This window comes from Pantherophis guttatus, chromosome 8, assembly GCF_059756535.1.
Source record: "Pantherophis guttatus breed Tessera chromosome 8, ASM5975653v1, whole genome shotgun sequence".
In the NCBI taxonomy this organism is placed as follows: Eukaryota; Metazoa; Chordata; class Lepidosauria; order Squamata; family Colubridae; genus Pantherophis; species Pantherophis guttatus.
This window is the reverse complement of record NC_142070.1, coordinates 20,647,282-20,667,498: the sequence shown is the minus strand read 5'-3', so window position 1 is coordinate 20,667,498 and position 20,217 is coordinate 20,647,282. Positions and strand designations below refer to the sequence as shown.

Here is a 20,217-nt window from a genome sequence, read left to right as displayed (position 1 = left end):
CTAGGGGAAAAAATGTAAAGGGGATAATATTTGTTGTTGAAATGAATTTGTAAATAAAAGTAAATTAAAATACCATGTAATTTAAGAGCTGCTGATATCCTCTGCATGTTGCTAGGCTACATCTCCCATCATCTCTAATCGGTTCACTATAGTATATATCATATACAATAAGCAGTCTATCGGGAGTGGGCAACTATGACAACTTTACAACCTGTGGACTTCAACTCCCAAAATTCCTGGCTGGCTCAGGAATTCTGGGAGTTGAAGTCCACAGGTCATATAGTTGCCCATCCTTGTAGTATATGGTAACTAGCAATAATTAGAACTATAGCTCACCTAGAAGATCTGTTTGAAAGTACAATTTGTTCAAAATGCAGTGGGTCTCATGTTAATATAAGGTTGCCATAAGCACAATATTGTTATCGCAGTTGCTGAATTGGCTGGTCAGAGGCCATGTTTGGGAATAGCCTCCCTTCAGAGAAAAGCTTAGTACCCTCATCACCAGCTTTCTGGAAACGAGTGCAAAATGCAAGTCTTATGAAGGGCATCTGGGGATTGAAAAGCAGTCAGCTTTGCATTTGTATTTGCTATATTGATACTTGTTTATATTACTGACTTTTATTGTTGCAGCAAATATTCAATATGTCTTATAAATGTAAGCCCCTGGGAGCCCTTATTATGGCTGGATATTAAAGAAGTAAATAAAACAAATAACACTACAAGAGGGCCAATAATGGGCAAGACTTCTCAAGTTTATATACAGTATTTTAAGCAGGATTGACTGAATAAAGATGAAAGAGGATAGTTTGATAAGACACCAGCATTAGGGAAAAGAAGGCCGGTGTACCAGAAACTGAAAAAGAAAATAGGTCCTATCATATAAATGACTACACGTGACTCGGTTATTTGAATTTAAAAATATTTCCCTTCAAATCATTCCCCCAAATCATTTGAGCATTTCGCAACTTTTTTTTAAATTTCTCAGACCGAATCATTAAACTTGGTGAATTCTATGCATACTTTTTCTTTTTAAAAGTAGTCACTAAAGCAAATGGCCTGAGCTTTTTATTAAACCATTTTACATATTTGACTTGGAAAATGTAAAGCAACAATTCTGCCTTGGTGCTGTCATCATCCCATAATACCCCTGCTGATTTCAAAGATCAAAAGAGGTTTCAAACAAATACACCATTGTGAATAAACTACTGTCCCAACTGCAAATTTAGCCTCATGCCTAGTTTCTCGTTCCTACCAGAAAAGCAAATCACTCCATTTTTCCAGAGCTGAGATTCCCCATTCAGCATTTAATCCAAATCAATTCCTCACCTACATTACCCTTCTCATTCACTAAAAGCCTGTTCCTGCATCATAAAACCTTAAGAGCCTTGGTAGTACAGTGGTTTAAGGCACCCTGTTATTAAGCTCGTTATTAAGACCAGCTGCCTGCAATTACTGCAGGTTCGAATCTCGCCAAGGCTCAAGGTTGACTCAGCCTTCCATCCTTTCTAAGGTAGATAAATTGAGGACCCAGTTGTGGGGGCAATAAGCTGACTTTGTATAAATATACAAAAGGATGAAGGCTATTGCTGAGCACATTGTAAGCCGCCCTGAGTCTCCGGAGAAGGGTGGCATATAAATCAAATTAAAAAAAAAAAATTCATGTGACTACCCACACTGAGCACCATTGTGCAGTATTAAAGGATCACTTAAAATTCCAAATAACAGCTTTTGGGGGTGTATGTGGGGGGCAGTTTCATTATGACTGAATCACCTGCACCAGCTAAGCTCCAGAAGACTGCAGAGACACACTACAGAGAAAAGCGAAGTTGAGTGTGCTCTGTGACATGCATAGAAGCATTGGACCCTCATGATTAGTATAGTTTCATTTCCTTTGGAAAAAGAACATAGGAAACTACCATATATCAAGTCACATTCTTGGGCAATCTAATTTGGTGGTGTTTGTACAGTGTGCAGTTGCTCTTAAAATCTGTTTGTTATCTGGAGTTAAGAAGGATTAAACTTGGAGCCGATACGGATGGTCCTTGATTTACAACTACAATTGAGCCCAGAGCTTCTGTAGCTAAGCAAGGCAGTGGTTAAGTAACTCACACTCCATTTTATGACCTTTTTTGCTATCATTGTTAAGTGAATCATTGCAGGTAACTGAGTCATGCGGTCATTAAACGAAACTGGCTTCCCTCATTGACTTTGTTGTTAGAAACTCCCTGCAAATGATAATCCCAGTGTTGTTGTAACTCTGAATGGTCACTGAATGGTTGTAACTCAAGGACTACCTGTATAAGCAAAGAAGCAGAGTAGGGAATGTTTAAATATCCATGAGTATGTGTGTTGTAATTTTCTCTTTTTAAATATTTCTAAGGCTACCCTTGTGGGATTAAATTAGAGAAATCAGCACGGTCAGCATGAACTATTCTTTGTCACTTCTTTGTCATTTAATTCTAATCAAATCTTCTGTGATGGACATTTCCTTACCAGTTTCCACTGCAATATTTTAATCCACTCATCGGCTTCTACTCCAGTCTTTGCATACAGGTAATACGTCCGCATTGGAAATACTAAACTGTAAAATATAACATTTATAAACTTTCTGTGTCACAAATATAAGGACACCATAGTCACCTCCAATATTAATATTCCATTTTTCCAAAGAAACTAAAGCTAAAAATATTATTTGATTTATTTTTTTAAAGTCCTACTTTTCTTTTTAAAAGAAATAGAAAATAATTGAGGTAATATATGAAAATTGACCAAACCCTTGTGATAAATATAATAATAGCATTAGTTATTAAAAAAACAAATCAGAAAAAAACCTATCAGCAGTAAAGATGCATCCAAAGTACTCCATTCAATGTGAATCAGAGATATTACCAAATGCAGAGCCTTCAAGGATATGAGGCCTATTCATTTTATTTCTGAGATAGCAGAAGGTAGGACTGCTTTTTTATTTTTTTTAAAGTACAGGTAATCCTCATTTAGTGACTGTCTCATTTACAACCATTTGCAGTTATATTGGCAATGAAAAAATAACTTTACAAACAATCCTCACATTTAACAACTTTCAGCAAAGGAAAGCTGAAGTAAGATCATAAAAATTATTACAGTTTCACTTAAAGGCTGCTTTGCCAAAGAACTGTGTTATTGGTAACAACTGTGGTCGCTAAAAGAGGATTCCCTGTAAGTTAAATGCATATTTTGTTATAATTAAAGTACATTTACAGAATTCAAAGGGAGTAACTCCACTGAGTTGAAACACAATTATAGTCCAAGACCAAGTACGAACAGGTAAATTATGGAAGCTGCTGTTGAGCTTGTTTGCTAGGATGGCTAAAAATGCAGCTTTTTATTTCAGTCTTGAGCAATACATACAGTATATGCAAGAGGAGCTAAGCAATCAAATAACATGCATGGGTACCCTGCTTTTTCCTAATTAAACTAGAATTCTTGGAATTCAAGCAGAGCCCTTTTCTAAAGCTGTTCAGAAAAGAAGAATAAAAGGAGAGCAGGAAGCAATTAGTTCTGATGGCAAACTGACAAATCAAGGAAAACCAGCACAATGTCTTAATTGAAATCATGAGAGATAACAGTAATTTGGTTAGCAGTGAGGTGAAGAAGACAAAAGAAGAAAAAGTTTACACAGAATAGCACTGAGAAACTTTTAAAGAAAGAAAAGACACACTAGGATACCCCAAAGTTGTATTTAAGCATCAACTTACCAAAAGCAATTCACTTTTTCTTGGGAATAGTCAAACTGCACTGCTGAGCATTCAGTTAAATCGAGTGCTCTGATTGGCTCTGTGGACTTGAAAAAATGTTCATTTTTGAAACAATTGCTCTGTGTTATCATTTAAAATGGTTACCCACCTCGCCCCATCACAGACATCAGGTAAGAAACAGAACAGTAAACAAAACCCTACAGACAAAAGATTATTTTGCACTCACTACTGAGTTTGACTTAATACATTGCAAAAGACGTAGTACAAATGGAAGGAAAAAGAAGACCCTTAAAAAAAGAAATCCAACGTGGATGGATTTTCCTTTTCCTCCAATAGAAATGAATGTAGTTTATCCTGCTATAGCTTTATTTGTACCCTATGACTATCATTAAGTGTTGTACCTTATGATTCTTGATGAAGGTATCTTTTCTTTTATGTACACTGAGAGCATATTCCTTGTGTGTCCAATCACGCTTGGCCAATAAAAAATTCTATTCTATTCTATTCTATTCTATTCTATTCTATTCTATTCTATTCTATTATTCTATTCTATTCTGGGTTCTTCTGAGTACATTTCTATAAAGGAGGGGCGACCCACATCTTGGGGCCATGCTTAAAAAATTGTTATTGGCCTCCAAAGGCCACAAGATCTATATCACATCAACTGTTGTGGTGATACCAATGGGGCACGGCAACCTCATTTTATTTTACAGAGTTGAGGTGTACATAGCAAATATTATTAAACCTTGACACCTTGAAGAGACTATTTTGGTGTCCAAAATGCATAATTACAACACAGAAAATAATGGTTGCCACTAAATTTCAGGGGAGAATTTGGAAGCTAGGGAGAAATGTGCAGTTTGCATTTCCTTACTCTGCTGTAAAGGAAGCATAGTCATTGATAGAATAGAGGTGGCATGTAAGCGTAGCCCACTAACTGAACTGAGACACCACAGAATAAAAATGGCGTTGAGTACGAAGTCCATGTTGCTTGGCACTCAGTTTTGCAATAGCTATTTTGGAAACATGGGACAAAGAGTATTTCCAGTACCTTATTGATTGCTTTGCGTTAGCTTTCACAAGCAACAGAGTAAAACACAACTCACCGTCTGATCTTTGTAGTATTTCAGCTCATTCCTATGCAGTGTAAACCACCTAGTTTTCCAGTTCTAAAAGAATCAAGAGAAGGGAAATTGAAAGAAATACAACATGAAATAAGCAACACATACTGGGGGGAAAAAATCTCTTTATTCCCTTCCTCACCATGATACTACAGGTAGTTCACAACTTATGACTACAATTGAGCCCAAAATTTCTGTTGCTAAGTGAGACAGTTAAGTGAGTTTTGCCCCATTTTACAACATTTCTTGCCACAGTTATTAAATGAATATCTGCAGTTGTTATTTAGTGAATATGAATCTAGCTTCCCCATTGACTTTGCTTGTCAGAAGGTTGCAACAGGTGATCACATGACCCCGGGACATTGCAACAGTCATAAGAATGAATCCGTTGCCAAGTATCCAAATTCTGATCACATGACCATGGGGATGCTGCAATGGTTGTAAGTGTGAAAAATGTTCATAAGTCACTTTTTGTTAGTGCTGTTGGAACTTCAAATGATCACTAAACAAATGGTTGTAAGTTGAAGACAACCTGCATCTAACACATATAGCATCTCCCATACTGGATGCACCTATGTGGACAGGAAATGCAACTTGCATCAACAAGGTAAGAAAGAAACAGGTAAATGAGACCTGGAGATGCCGCAGAGTAGCCTTCCCTAATCTGGAAGGCGCTAAACACATTTGGAAGATACCAGGTTGGAGAAGGCTACCTGAGAGGAGGTTTAAGTCGCACTGGAAAAGGAAATACAATGGTAGGATGGCTCAGAAGAAGATTCTAGAAGTAAGGAAGACAAGACAGACAGTTTAGACAGTTTATGACAATTTAGTAAGTGAAAAGGAAGAGGGTGTTGCAACCTCCTACATGACATGAGATGTGAACAGGAAAAGACAACAGATAAATCAACATGAAAAAGGAGAAGTGAGATTGAGGCCATACGCAACACAAGTGAGATTAGAGAAAAGCTATGGGTAGTCTGACCAGTAAACTCATAAAGCTCATGGAAAGAGACTGAGATTGGCTACTTAGTTCTCTGATTTGAGAATATTCAAAAGTCAATTCAGTCAATACATTGAATATACTGTAACTCTAAATTTGATAGAAAGCTGGATCTAAAATTTAGTCCTAATTATCATCTACAGCAACTGTTTTTAATCACATAACTCAACTATTCAAAATAACATTATTTTTCTTTCTTTTACTATGAATATGTGTGCCTATGGCTTGATAAAGCCCATATCAGTATATTGTGCATGCTGTCTGGGGAATTCTGACAGTCCACACAGCTTAAAGTTGCCAAGGTTGAGAAACTCTGCCTTAGAAGTTTTCGAAGGTCTATGCTGTGATCTCAGCCTGAAATCAGGAAAAATGAGGTGGCCACACCTAATTCAGAAAGGGACAATTGTGAGAGAAGCGGGAAATGAAGAAACAATTCCAAACATGGTACTGAGAGGAATAAGTGAAACAGCCAAAAGATTTTGGCAGAAATACCACTCAAACAATTCAAGATGGCATCCGTAGACATAATGCACATAAAAAAAGGGAGGGGCGGCAGCACACTGTTGGTTTTTCAGCACTTGAGGTGAAAATCCAAGAAGTACCTCTCTGCTCTATAGCAAGAAAAATGCATTTTTAAATAAATACACCATTTGCTACCTTTTCAAAATAAGCCACCAAAAGCAGCTTCATATAGCTCTCTACTTCATAGACCTTTCGTTAAGATAGTATCCCCCAGGAACGTTGGACTATAACTCCCATCATCATAACCATACTGGCAGGGAATTATAGGGGTGATAGTCCAACGTGCCTAGAGACTGCTATGCCAAGGAAAAGTAAGTTTCTTAACAATACAACGATTGTTGGATATTATGTAAACAGGTATTCCAGATCCTATTTTGCTCACACATGCCCAATACAATTTTCAAGCACTGCTCCTTAGCATGTTCGATTTTTAATGTGTAAGGGGAAAAAACAATAGAACAATTTTTAGATTGCTTACCTTAACTATTTTGCCTTGTTTCGTTAGATAACCTTCTTTAGTCCCTAACTATAATGAAACACAGGAAAGTTTATTAGGATGGTTGAAAAGGATGTCGGGGAATAGGGGAAAGGACGAGGCAGGAAGATCTTAAACATGAGTCTTTTCAGAGTCTTGATGTGGCTGACACAGCAAAAGAGGTTGGTAGTTTTCAACTGTAATTGTTCCTTTTCTCTGATAAATGAGTTATCTGCTCCCAGTTCCCAAGAGGTTCATTTCACTGTACAACTATGCAAAATTTATTTTCCCAATAAATTGGTGAAATATTCCCTCTGGCTACATGTATTAAAGTGGGTGCTGACTATAATGCATGAAATACATATTGTAAAGGGATCAAACCTAAACAATAAGCAGCTGAGCATCCTTTGGTCATCACAATTCATATAGTTTATCAAATCAATCAACATTCATATGCAACACCCAGTAAGGGCAAAATGGAATTGGGTCATCTGCAATTCCCTGCATCATAAGGAAATCCAGCCATTAACTTAGAATATTGTATGAACTAAACATCCCATTGAATCATAATATTGAGAATACCATATGATATAAACACAGTGGTTGTGTTTTGTTAACCAGGTTTAAAATTTAGACCATTGTATGATCCCAGTCTTCATGTTCATGGATCTTTATGCTATAAGTTACATTAATAGATGAAGGGAGGTGTGATGGTTCAGCGGTTAAAGACGCTGAGCTTGTCAGCTGGAAAGCTGACTGCCTAGGATCGAGACTCAATCACTGCATGACGGGGTAAGCTCCCATTACTTGCCCCAGCTCCTGCCAACCTAGCAGTTCAAAAAAATGTAAATGCGAGTAGATAAATAGGTACTACTTCAGTGGGAAGGTAACAGCATTCCGCCTCAGTGTATCGTCATGCTCGCCACATGAGCATGGAAGTGTCTTCGGGCAATGTTGGCTCCCTTGGCTGAGAAACAGAGATGAGCACAAACACACCCCTAGAATCAGACACAACTGGACACGGGGAAACCTTCACCTTTAATTGCTGAAATGCACCATTTGGAGGAATAACATTTTCTCACTAAGACCATTTTTCCCAAACTGATGTCTTCTACATTTGCCAAGTCTTCAACCCCAAGAATTTCCAGCCTGGATGCTTTCTTCTAAAGGATTCACTTTAATCAAAATCTTATCCTAATTCCATAGTAAACTATGGAATTTTTTTTCTCCAACCAATAGTCCAACTAGGAAAAATAGGAACTCACCGATGGAGCACTGGGAATGAGGTCAATTTCTGTTCTTCCTGTCTGCATAGCGGTGTGGACTCGCACAGATTCATAAATGGAAGGCTCTTCTACTTTCTTGGGATATGGATGCTTCAATACAATCAAAGTCCCTATAAGAAAGAAAACCCTAAGTAGCCCATAAAAGTGAATTCTGAGCCTTTTCCCTTACATAACAGGATGTCCCAAAGGTGCTTTTTCAAGAGGCAACTGGACTTTCTTGTTTTTCTTTCTTTCGCTTCTCATCCAAGTTCATAAAAGCATTGCATAACATAGGAGAACAAACCAGGGGTGAGCTTCAAAAGTTTTAGCAAGGGGTTCTCTGCCTTGTTGCTGGGTGGGCGTGGCCATGGTAGGCATGGCCTAGTCGGCCTCCTGCACCATGGAGGGGGGGGCTTTTTGCCCTCTCTGGGCTCTGGAGGCTTTCCTCGAGCCTCCAGGAGGGCGAAAATGGTCTTAGGCTCTGGAGGCCTTCTGGAGGCCAGAAACGGGCCTGTTTCCGTTTCCCAATCTTCCGGTAGGCCCGTTTTTTGCCCTCCCTGAGCCTCTACAAGTGCCCTGCATTTACCTGCATCCAAAACGGGCTGCGTGGGGACTCCTGGGAGGGGAGGGGTGGGCGGGGCTGACCAGGAGTGGGATTTGGGGATTCTCCAAACTGCACAGAATCTTAGCTACAGGTTCTCCCAAACCCCTGTGAACCCCCAGCAGCCCACCTGGAACAAAACCATCAGGACAAGATTCAGCAGTCCATCTACATTTAAAAGGCACAGGCCACTCTTTTGAAGACAGCAAAGTTCACATTTTGGACAGAGAGGACTGCTAGTTTGAAAAAGGAGTCAAAGAGCCCATCTATGTCAAAACTGAACAGCCCTCTCTCAACAGAGGGGGAGGGATGCGACATCTATCTCCAGTATACAACACAGTCCTTTCAGCAGTTCCAAGAAGGCTTCTTGAAAAAGTACCTTTGGGACAACCATGACCTAGATGACTGAAAATCTCCCTAGATGTGTAATAGGATGCATGCAAAAAAGAAAAAAGAAACATAATCTTAGAAAGCCATTACAACATATCCCTTACTATATTTATCTAGATCTAATCTAGCATCCTGCTCTATAAAAATTAAACACTTTGATAACTTAACAAAGTATCAAAAGATATTTGTCTATTTTTGTTTTACATTTCTCCCTTTATCTCAGATTCATCAAAAACCTACTGAGATCTCCTTCAGCTTCACCGTAGCTGAAGGCTTTGCCCTCACTGATCTAAAAAGTACAATTTGCAAAATATGTCAACCTACAGGGAAGTATCCCTGCACTTTGATGTATTTTGGCATGGACCTTCTTCCCAGCTAAATAATAAATAAAGCCCCAACAAGGTGCAGTACATAGATACAGTACCTCACCTTATCCTAAAACCTAAACAAGTTACTAGTTGAAGAAGAGACTACCAATCTTAGAGTTGTTGGCTATTGAACAAGGAATTGAACAAGCATCCCAGAAAAAGGTAGTGACCAGCCATTTCTAGATCGTTGCCAAGAAAACTACATGGCATCTCCATGAAATCACCGGCTGAATTTGACTCAAAGGACACCTTGCTTATTATAGAGTCCTTGATGCTCTCTAAGCTTGGTTCTGTGCTTGCCGACATTTTGTTACCTGACATCCGCAGTACTAGTGAGTGTGGACTTTGCTGCCTGTTTATACACAGTAGTTTGCTATGCCAATGTTTGGCAGGGGCAGGGAGGGGGGATCACCTAGAGTTCCTTGATTAGGGTACTGTTTTCAGCTTGATTGTCTGGTGTTACTCCCTGCTTATCTGGGTGAGGATGTGTCTGTTCTTTTTGTTTCCTTTGTACCTTTTTTATTGTCTCTTTTGAATGGTGTGTAAATTTGGTTTATCTGTATGTATCTATTGATGACTGATTTGTGTCAGCATGCAGGAATTCCCTATCATTTTTGGATTTATCTTGGTCTGGGATGTTTACAGTCTCTCAATTGAAACTATGATTGAGACGGTCCATGTGTTGTGAAATTAAGGACTTGCCATGTTTTTGCTTGTTTTTTAGTAAATATTTAAAATGTTCCTTTTTAAAGTGCTTTTAAATATTGCTTCATATTATAAAGGTTAGGATTAGGGTTATAATAGAATCCCAAAATCAAATGAAATAGTTGATATTTCAGATAAAAATAACCATTATCTGTAATCATGAAAGAGTTTCATTCCAGATTGTTCTCTGGCCTATGGAAAGAGAAATATAATCTATTGATGCAGGATCCAATTTGAATCAGTCACCAGGACCAGAAGTTTTGTCTTCTGAGCTTTCGGATTCATGCTAGAGCCCATCTTCAGGGAAATGAAGTGACCGACACAGATTGGATCCTGCAACATTATCCTTGGACCCTTATTAAACCTTCTTTGTGGAGTTTGGGCTGTTATGGTAATTGGTTTTTTTGGTGTTAACTTTCCTTTTCTATGCATTGCTTCATATAGAAAAATAACATGGAAGGGAACAAGTTTATAGGTATTATGAGGTCTAACACCTATCTCCCAGCTGGTGGCACTTTCCATTTTAAGAACATGAAAGGAGTTTCACAGAGCCAGCAGAATCTGATTTGGGAGTTGGTAAACCATAGGCCAAGTCTATCATTCAACACTGGAGATCAAATTCACTATTATATAGTGTGAATTTCTTCGCTGTTAACAGATGTAACAGATGGCAGGATAGCCGGTGGTGAAGGAAAACCACAATAATGTACAAGGTGCATTAGAAATATTTAAATTGAATAAACAGGAGAATTCCTAGGCAATAACATATAGTGTATCTAAGATGCAAGCCATGAGAAACAATTTCTGTTAGTTAGGACTGGAGTAGAGGACCTTTCTAAAAGAGTAAGGCTGTTTCTATGGTCCTTGAATAAAATAAAATTCAATGGATACCAAGGATGATACCATAATCAGCAAATGGTGGGATGTTATTACTTTAACTAGGCAACTTGCATCACTATTCATAGGATATCAAGTGGTTTCCCACTCAAACATGAATGGAAGTTAAATCTGTCTGTCTTTAACAAAATTGGTATCTAAAGCTAGTCCTTAAGTTAGGACCATAACTAAAACTAGAATTTTGGTTTCTAAGCAAGGCGGTTGTTATGCCCAATTTTACAGACTTTTTTGCCATTGGTTGTTAAGTGAATCATTGCAGTTAAGTGAATCATGTGATCAATAAGTGAATCTGGCTTCCCCCATTGACTTTGTTTGTCAGAAACCAGCTAGAAGATTGCAATTGGCGATCACATAATTCCAGGATGATGCAACCATCATAAAAACATGCTGGCTGCCAAATGTCCAAATTCTGATCACATGATCACAAGGATGCTGTGATGGTTGTAAGTGTGAGGAACAGTTGTAAGTCACTTTTTTGAGTGCCATAGTATCTTTCATCACTAAACAAATGTTTATAAATCAAGGATTGCCTTCCAAATAGAACAGAACAGAATTACAGAGTTGGAAGGGACCTTGGAGGTCTTCTAGTCCAACCCCTTGCTGAGGCAGGAAACCCTACATCATTCAGACAAATGGTTTTCCAGTCTCTTCTTAAAAACTTCCAGTGTTGGAGCATTTACAACTTCTGGAGGCAAGTCACTCCATCGATTAATTCTTCTAACTGTCAGGAAATTTCTCCTTAGTTCTAGGTTGCTTCTCTCTTTGTTAGTACCTGTATCAAGCCTCTGATTTCTCCCCTGATCTTATTAATTCTATGTTTGGAAACAATGTACAGGTATTCTTTGACTTATAACAATTCATTTAGTGACCGTTCAAAGTTACAATGGCACTGAAAAAAGTGACTAAAGACAATTTTTCACACTTATGACCGTTGCAGTATCCCCATGGTCACATGATCAAAATTCAGATGATTGACACCTGACTCATATCTATGACCGTTGCAGTGTTCTGGGTTCACGTGATCACCTTTTGCAACCTTCTGACAAGCAAAGTCAATGGAGAAGTCAGATTCACTTAACAACCGCCTTACTAACTTAACAATTGCAGTGATCCACTTAACTGTGGCAAGAAAGGTCATAAAATGGGGCAAGACTCACTTAACAAATAGGTTTCTATTTGCTTAGTGACAGAAATTTTGGGTTCAATTGTGGTCGTAAGTTGAGGACTACTTGTATTTTGGAAGTATAAAGAAATGGATTTTTAGCTGTACCGTTGTTTTGCCCTCTTAATGAAGGGCAGAAAAGAACTAAGGAGATACACTCTATTTTCTCAAACTGATGCTCTGGGTCAGCAAAGACTTAAACACTAGAAAAACAACGGGAATGATCAGGATGTTTGTCATCTTAAAGCACTCCCATGGATTTTCATGTGCCCTATAAATCAGGGAATCCTCAAATGTGTTTAAATTGAATCCCAGTGTCACAGTGCCTGATCCTGAGTATAGAAAAGCAAAGCATTTGAAAGATTCGAACAAAAGTACAGTAGGGCCTTCCTTGTGCAAAGGGAGAATTCTCTTAATACAAAACCTCACTGAAGTGATACTGCCAAAAAAAACAGAACAGAACAAAACAAAACAAAACCCCCTGTGAATTGCTTATTGCTCCTTTTATCATCCTTTCCTTTCTCAGAACAGCCAGGTATTTTAGCATTCTTAAAAGTTCAGCCCATTGATCTTACTTGACACATAATGAGTTGATAATAGGAGCCTCTTCTTCATCTGGACCTGCTCCAGTAGTAGTTGCTCATCAAAAATCTGAAGCATATCTTGTGTTAAATAGCAACCTATTTAGGGACTGTAACAACAGAGCTCAAGTTTCTAGGCACTGTGTCAGTTGGGGCCAGTCAATGAGTTTTAATACTTGCATCAGGAAATAGACTTGACACTTGAACAAGATTAAACCATTTCTGCCCTTAAACTAAATGTATGCTTTCTTAAACTACCTGGAATGATTTATTCAAGTATTTATTTGTGTAATAAAACTAAGTAAGGTATCCCAAATGTATTAGATGCAGCATTGTTAGCCAAACCAAACTAAACTGTTTGTATCAAGATGGTTTTATTTAAAATTTTAAGCTGTATAAGAATGGATCCAAAGATTTCAAAAGAAGTCTATGTAGATTCTCAGTCATCCAGGTCATGGTTGTCCCAAAAGTGCTTTTTCAAGAGGCAACTGGACTTTCTGTTTTTTCTTTGAAAATGTTTCACTTCTTGTCCAAGAAGCTTCTTCAACTGAGCTGAGAAGCATCTTGGATGAGAAGTGAAACAGCTTCAAAGAAAAACCAGAAAGTCCAGCTGCCTCTTGAAAAAGCACCTTTGGGATTTCAAAAGAAGAACTGCAAAGGAATTACTTCTGTGGAATCAGTCCAGCAAAACCAAGAGTACCAGTGATTTTAACAAAACACACAGTTATTAATAGGAAAACTACTGGTTATGAAACAGCCACTGTTTGCAACTTTTATCTTTTATTTAAAAGGCAGCAGAAAAAAAACTCCTTGAACTGAAGGAGAGCAGAAATACTGAAGGAAAAGGTATTTAACTTAATTAACATTGTTATTGATCACTTCTCCAACTGTTGTATTAGAACTATTTCTTAATTAAACTTACATCTTTCTTTCCACTACCAATACTATCGTTTGCCACTAGACAACCAACAAATAAGGGACAAAATTATATTTAAAATGTATCACACCTCTAGTTTAGCACATTCATAAAAACAAAAAGGTATCACCCACAAGGTTAAAATTTATTTCAGCAAAAAGGCTGCAGAATTGCATGGGGAAAAAAGAACTTTTCACTTGCTAGAAAAAAAGAAGAAAGCATTGGAATCATCCAACTTTGCAACTCCTCCCCTTGCAAGGGGTTCCCAAAACTGGAACTGGCCCCCAAGAAGGCCCCTTTCACATTCATACAGAGCATGCTTCTTCTCTCTAAATGGTCCTAAAGTCACAGGGAACCTGATGGAACATAACCAAAAATGCTTGTCTTTAAGGGAGTCATCATGTGACCCTCGCCCAATTTTATTACCTTTTTTTGCAACAGTTTTTAAGCAAAATCATGTGTTTGTTAAATGAATCCAACTTCCCCCACAGACTTGTCAGAAGTCCCGTGGAAAGTCACAAATAGTGATCATGTGACCCCAGGACCGTTATAAATACATGCCAGTTGCCAGGCCCCCAAATCTTGCTCATGTGACTATGGGGAAGCGGCAATGCTCATAAGTCTGAGGACCTGGTCATTAAAAAGTGCCATCATAACTTTGAACGGTCACTAAATGAATGGCCATCGGTATATAACTACCATTAAGGTGTTTTGCTTCTTTTTCATTTGAAGCCATTCTTTTTCTTTTTTAATTTGATTTATATGCCACCCTTCTCCGGAGACTCAGGGCGGCTTACAGTGCGTTAAGCAATAGCGGCCTTTACCCTGGCCTCTTTGATGGCAAGAGAATTTAAGGAAACGAAAAGCTTTTTCTGTAAAGCATTTAATTAAATGCATTGTGATTTTTTGTGCCCTACTCTCCTCATATCCTGAATCCACAATGTACATAACATTTATCCTATTATGAAATGTTTTCTAGTATGCAATATAGATTAACAAACTACTGTTGCAATACCTGAAGATCTGACAGCAAAAAATAATTATTAAATATTTAATTATTAAATATTAATTTAAATATGAAGAACTTTGTTAAAGGCAGCAAAAACCTATAAAACGTACGAAGGGGAGGATTGATCTGAGGATATAAAAAGGAGCTTTGGTTTAAAGTAAAGTTACAACATAAAATCTTTAAATTAAATTTTCACAATACAATATTTTAAAAGGAAGAGAAAAAGAAAATTTGGATTACCTGTCTCGCTACCTATTAATGGCTGATTCGCAAAATGCATGATCAGTTCTTTCAAGTCTGAAAATTCATTGAAGCCAAACTTGTATGAATTCCCTGTGTATTCCACATGAAAATGCTTTACAGAATCTTTTGCTCTGAAAAAAAGAAAAGAAAAGGAAGTGGTTAACTGTACAAACTGTTTGTATTGGTTCCAGAAGACCATTAAATAAGAAAGTTAGCAACAAGAAACTCCCTTATCTTCATAAGGAACTTATTCACGCTTTCCTTCATTCCCAGTTGTCTAAGCCTATGATACTCTCCACCATCCATCTTTTGGAAAAGATCATAAGCTTCATTTTGAGAAAGTTAAGTTTCATCTTATATTACTCCACTTATTATTTTCCTTTGATGTATACTAGCCTTCCTTAGCCTGGTGCCTTCCAAGTACTGTATGTTGAACTACACTTGGCCATGCTTACCAAGAACTTTGGAAGTTGGGAGGCTTCCATATACGAGTTCCGTACCAGACTGAAAGCAATCCCATGCTTCTATGTAACTTAATCAGCACTGGTGAGCTGAGCTAAATCAGCTTGTGGCTCAACTGCCTTAAAGGAGCAATTATGAAGCTCTTGATGATTTTGAGCTAAGGTAGCTTCATTTTTCCCACTGGAGAGAACTGTTGGTTTACTCCTCTTCCAGTTCCTCAGCTTCAGATCTTATGAGAAATGTTAGCTCGATGGCTTTGAGGCGCTTTCTCAGTAGCCCAAAAGAAAAGAGCAGGAATAAAATTGTATTTTCAGGTCTTGTTCTCAGCATTTCAAATAGAAGAAGTTAAGACAATCAAGAGATTTACCTATTTGTCACACCATTTATTCTGTGCCTCTGACTATCATCTGACTACCATCAGCTAGACAAAATTAATAGGAAGACTAAGCATATAATATCACTAAAACTAATGCATTATCACTTCAAAAACATGAATTTCAGATTGTAATTCTCAAAATTATAATAAATGAAAGGTCATTCTAGTTTGCATGTATTTGAGACTTCAGCATTTTACAAAACAAATCTAAGCAAACAGTCATTATTTTTAATGTAAGTTGAATATATGTTTTTCTTGTAAGCTGAAATCCAAGCAAATATGTGTAACCTACAAAAATAATGTCTCAGGGGTCACAGGTAGTCTGTAGTTCATGAGTTTCTAGTTCTATTTTAGCACAATGTTATATAAGATACTGTGGTCATATGTTCAATGCAGGTAATCCTCAACTTACAACCACACTTGGGACTGGAACGTCCATCTCAAAGCAATGTGGTTGTTAAATAAGTCCATTTTTACAACTTTTTTGCCACCGTTGTTAAGCAACTCCAGCTTGACTCATTGACTTTGTTTATCGGAAGCCCCCTGGAAAAATTGCAAATAGCAATCACATAAACTTGTGATATTGCAACCGTTGTAAATACATGCAGTTGCCAAGCACCCAAATATTGATCATGTGACTACAGGCACCAAATGCAAGGCACTTTTTTCAGTACCAGCGTAACTCAACTGGTCATTAAATGATTGGTCATAACTTTAGATCATTTGCACTATGCTTAACACATTAACTGATTAATTATGGGTATTTAAATTATTCCACTTCTGGTTTTTTTTTTTTTTTAAATTGTATTTCAGTCAAAGTTAAATGTTTCTGAGTTGTAGCTATTTCACTGGATCAGCTATTTCAGATGAACTGCATTTCCCAACTAAGATGTGAAAATTGATCAATGTTAGAGTCAAGAGGATTTGGTCCAGGTCTTGGTAGCCATTACCGGTCAGGAATTGGCAGAACCTAATCATGTAGGACTTCCACTTCTCCTGATCGGGATTAAATGGAGCCAGCAAGATTTGTGGCGCTGCCATGGCTCTCGTGCTCTCAGCTCTTAGTGACTCCAGCTCAGTGACTTGCTCTGTTGAGTCAGGCTGGGTGGCGATGGTGCCACGAGGTTCTTTGCTGTGGTTCTTGAAATCCTTTGTCGCAGTGTTAGATTGGCGCAGGGAAAGAATATGCGAGCAGCGAATGGTCCGTTCAGCACTTTTATTAGGATGGAACAGAACTGCCGGCTGTGCTGCCGGGCTCGCCTTATAAAGGGAGTCGGCACGCAAGCCGGCCAAAGACAGATCTTTATATCTCCCACCGGTGGACTAGCCAATCCAGCGGGGATGCCCATATAAGGACATAACATTTGGTATGCTACAATATTACTTTGCTTCTTGTACTAGCCGCTAAATATATGACACTTGTGGGAAAGAAAGTAGATACTGTACTCAAAATATGAGCAGGCTCACACGAAAATAATATAAGAAATATTCATAATACTATACCTTACAGAAAGCGAAAAAAGAGTAGTCCTGCCATTGCTTTTTCTTAGGAGATAGCTTCCATCGCTGCCATTGGAAAGAAGAAGAGCCTCTGCTGCATGACGTGTGAGATTGTCATGATACCACCTAATGAGACATCAAAGTTCGTATTGTATTAAATCCATGCCTATTGCAACAAGTGTGAAGTCTCATGCAGTTGGGCATGATCAAGGAAGCTAGATTACACAGATTTCAATAACATGACTTTAACAGCAATAATAGGGACTTTCCAATTCTGCTTTTTTAGTGAATTCATTACGGTGAGATGTCTCAGAACATTTTGAATCATTTCTTTTCACGTTTGTTGACATTTGGATTTAGTTACTGTTTATGAAATGAGTTGTCAACAGATTTGTTTCTTATCTCTTGGCTCTTTATAATTGAAATTCCTTCTATTAGTTTCCCTAGAATCTCTCACAAAAAGTGACAGAGTAAAAATGTCATGAAAATCTCATAGGTGTAAGGCACACTGCAAAACAAAGACCTGAGAGCATATCTGACAATAATCCATGAGGATCCCTATCTATTATGACCCACTCCATTATGATCCATGTCGGATCGGCAGAAGGGATCAAACCGGACAGTCCGATGAAGCAAAACCCTGCCTTCTTTGTTCATCAAACACACATCCCAAAGTGCTAGGGCTTATGATGAAGTGGTATGATGCTGTTTTCATCATTTAATGAAGAAGTTGGAGCCTGAAGATGTCTACTCAGCCAGATTTGGGTTTCAGGTGGCTAAGCAAAGTTTGGTGGAACACCAGAGCTAACTTCTAGAGACGAATTAGTCAAATTATCAGAAAGAGTTGCTGATGCTAACTTGTAAATTTATGAACTTATATTATAGAAACAGGCAAATATGCAAATTATACAATACAATGGGCACCATGTGGTGTTTTTTTTTTTTAATGGCTATTAATAAAATGAATTTCTGAAGTGCAAGGCAAGGATAATCCTTACATACTATAAAGTAGCACTTTCAAAAAGGCCAGCCATGGTAAATTCCCTCCCACCTATGACTTGGATACATGTTATCATAAAATAATATGGAGACCACAGTATTTTTCTTTTAATGGTAAAGACAATTTTCTAGCATATATTATTACTGGGAAAGTGTTTTTGAACTGTCTTCTACAACTGCAAAAGCCAGAAAAAATGACTGAATAAGATTCTGAGAAGAGGTTTCTTTCCCCTTTCTAACATTATCGAAATAAAAAATAGGGCCCTGACTCGTACTGTACTGAAGCCTTTGGATTTCATTTCTTATGACCAAGCATTTGGAATAACTGAAGCAGGGGTGAAATGTAAAATTTGTTACTACCGGTTCTGTGGGCGTGGCTTGGTGGTGGTGGGGGTAATGTGACTGGGTGGGCGTGGCCAACTTTTTTTTTTTAACTTTTCAAAACATTTTTTCTAATGCTTTGAAAAGCCGCTGCCAATCAGGCAACTCAGCTGGGATCGTCAGAGAGCCTTTTTAAAAAATACCTCTCTGACGATCCCAGCTTAGTTGCCTGATCGGCAGAGAGGTATTTTTTAAAAAGCCTCTCTGACGATCCCAGCTGAGCTCTGTGATCATCAGAGGCTTTTTTTTTTTTTACTTTTAAAACCATTTTTTCGTCAGAAAAGATTGTAGAAAAAATGCTTTTAAAAGTAAAAAAAAAAGCCTCTGATGATCGTGCGGCTCAGCTGGGCATGGGGGGGGGCAGGGATTTTTGCTACTGGTTCTCCGAACCACCCGCCGCCATCGCTACCGGATCGGGCGATCTGGTCCGAACCGGGAGCATTTCACCCCTTATCTGAATGCAAACTTTTATTTTATTGTTTAAACAGTAAACATACTGTTGGAAGAAATATCCATCTGGGTTCAGTTCCAAGAGGGGAGAAAGACACTGGAAACATAGAGGCTGTTTGAAAAGATGGTTTAATGGCGGACAGGAACCACATGGGTTTTTTTGGGTCCTGGGCGAATGAGCACATGGGTGAGAGAGAGAGAGAGATTTATATCCTCTGTTGGGCTTTGAATTTGAGCTTCCTGTTCCTGTGGCAAGCTATTGGCTGCTGTATATGTCCACCACATATTACCATATGTAGTGGACATGCCCAAAAGCAAAAGAAACTGGACGAAAATACATACATGGCTGGAAAAAATGATAAAACAACATATAGATCTGAAACCAGAGATATTTTTGTTGGGCATTCTACCAGGAAAAATATGATAAAAAGACTACATACTTGATCCTGCATATATTAACTGCAACTAGAATTGTATTTGCGCAACAATGGGGAAATGATGAGATCCCACCTGAGGGGAATGTAATTAAGAAAATATTAGAATGTGCAGAAATGGACAGACTAACACTTATTATTAAGGATAAAGAAGAAACTGAATATTTTTTTATATGGGACATATTTTATAAATGGCTTAATAACAGAAACAGAAGTTAGAAAGGAGGAGATATAAAAAGAGGAAATGGTAAAGTGGAGAGTTGTTAAAGAAGATGATGTTAAGTATTAATATTATTATGTGATTATGTTATTAATATTATGTGATTATATTATTATATTATCAATATGATGGTGATGAATATCATAACAAAGATGTGTAATACAACTATTTAAACATAACTGCACCCAGAATATACTCTGATGAAAATTGAATGTTATATAAATAGAACAAATAAAACATGAAAAAAGGTGGGGGATGCTTTCAAAGAGCATGTTTCTCCTTTTCTCATCCAGGGAGATATAATATTCTGCTTTTTTAATATTTCCTATAATATTTCATTCTTCTAAGAGAAGGGTGGGTGCTAACTTTATATAATACTAATAGGGTCTTACTTCTTCATTACAAT

At 37.8% G+C, this 20,217-nt stretch overlaps 1 protein-coding gene across 1 annotated transcript in view; it reads right to left on the bottom strand.

The window, feature by feature from the left end:
* Nucleotides 1-20,217, bottom strand: part of DAPP1 (dual adaptor of phosphotyrosine and 3-phosphoinositides 1) — a 41,478-nt gene that overhangs the window by 2,014 nt on the left and 19,247 nt on the right. Inside the window, exons 3-9 of the mRNA XM_034442161.3 lie at nt 17,331-17,453; nt 14,987-15,120; nt 8,118-8,248; nt 6,856-6,903; nt 4,841-4,903; nt 3,735-3,820; nt 2,494-2,581 (exon numbers count right to left, since the gene is read on the bottom strand). Coding sequence (XP_034298052.1) covers nt 2,494-2,581; nt 3,735-3,820; nt 4,841-4,903; nt 6,856-6,903; nt 8,118-8,248; nt 14,987-15,120; nt 17,331-17,453 — 673 coding nt within the window. The remainder of the gene's footprint in view (nt 1-2,493; nt 2,582-3,734; nt 3,821-4,840; nt 4,904-6,855; nt 6,904-8,117; nt 8,249-14,986; nt 15,121-17,330; nt 17,454-20,217) is intronic.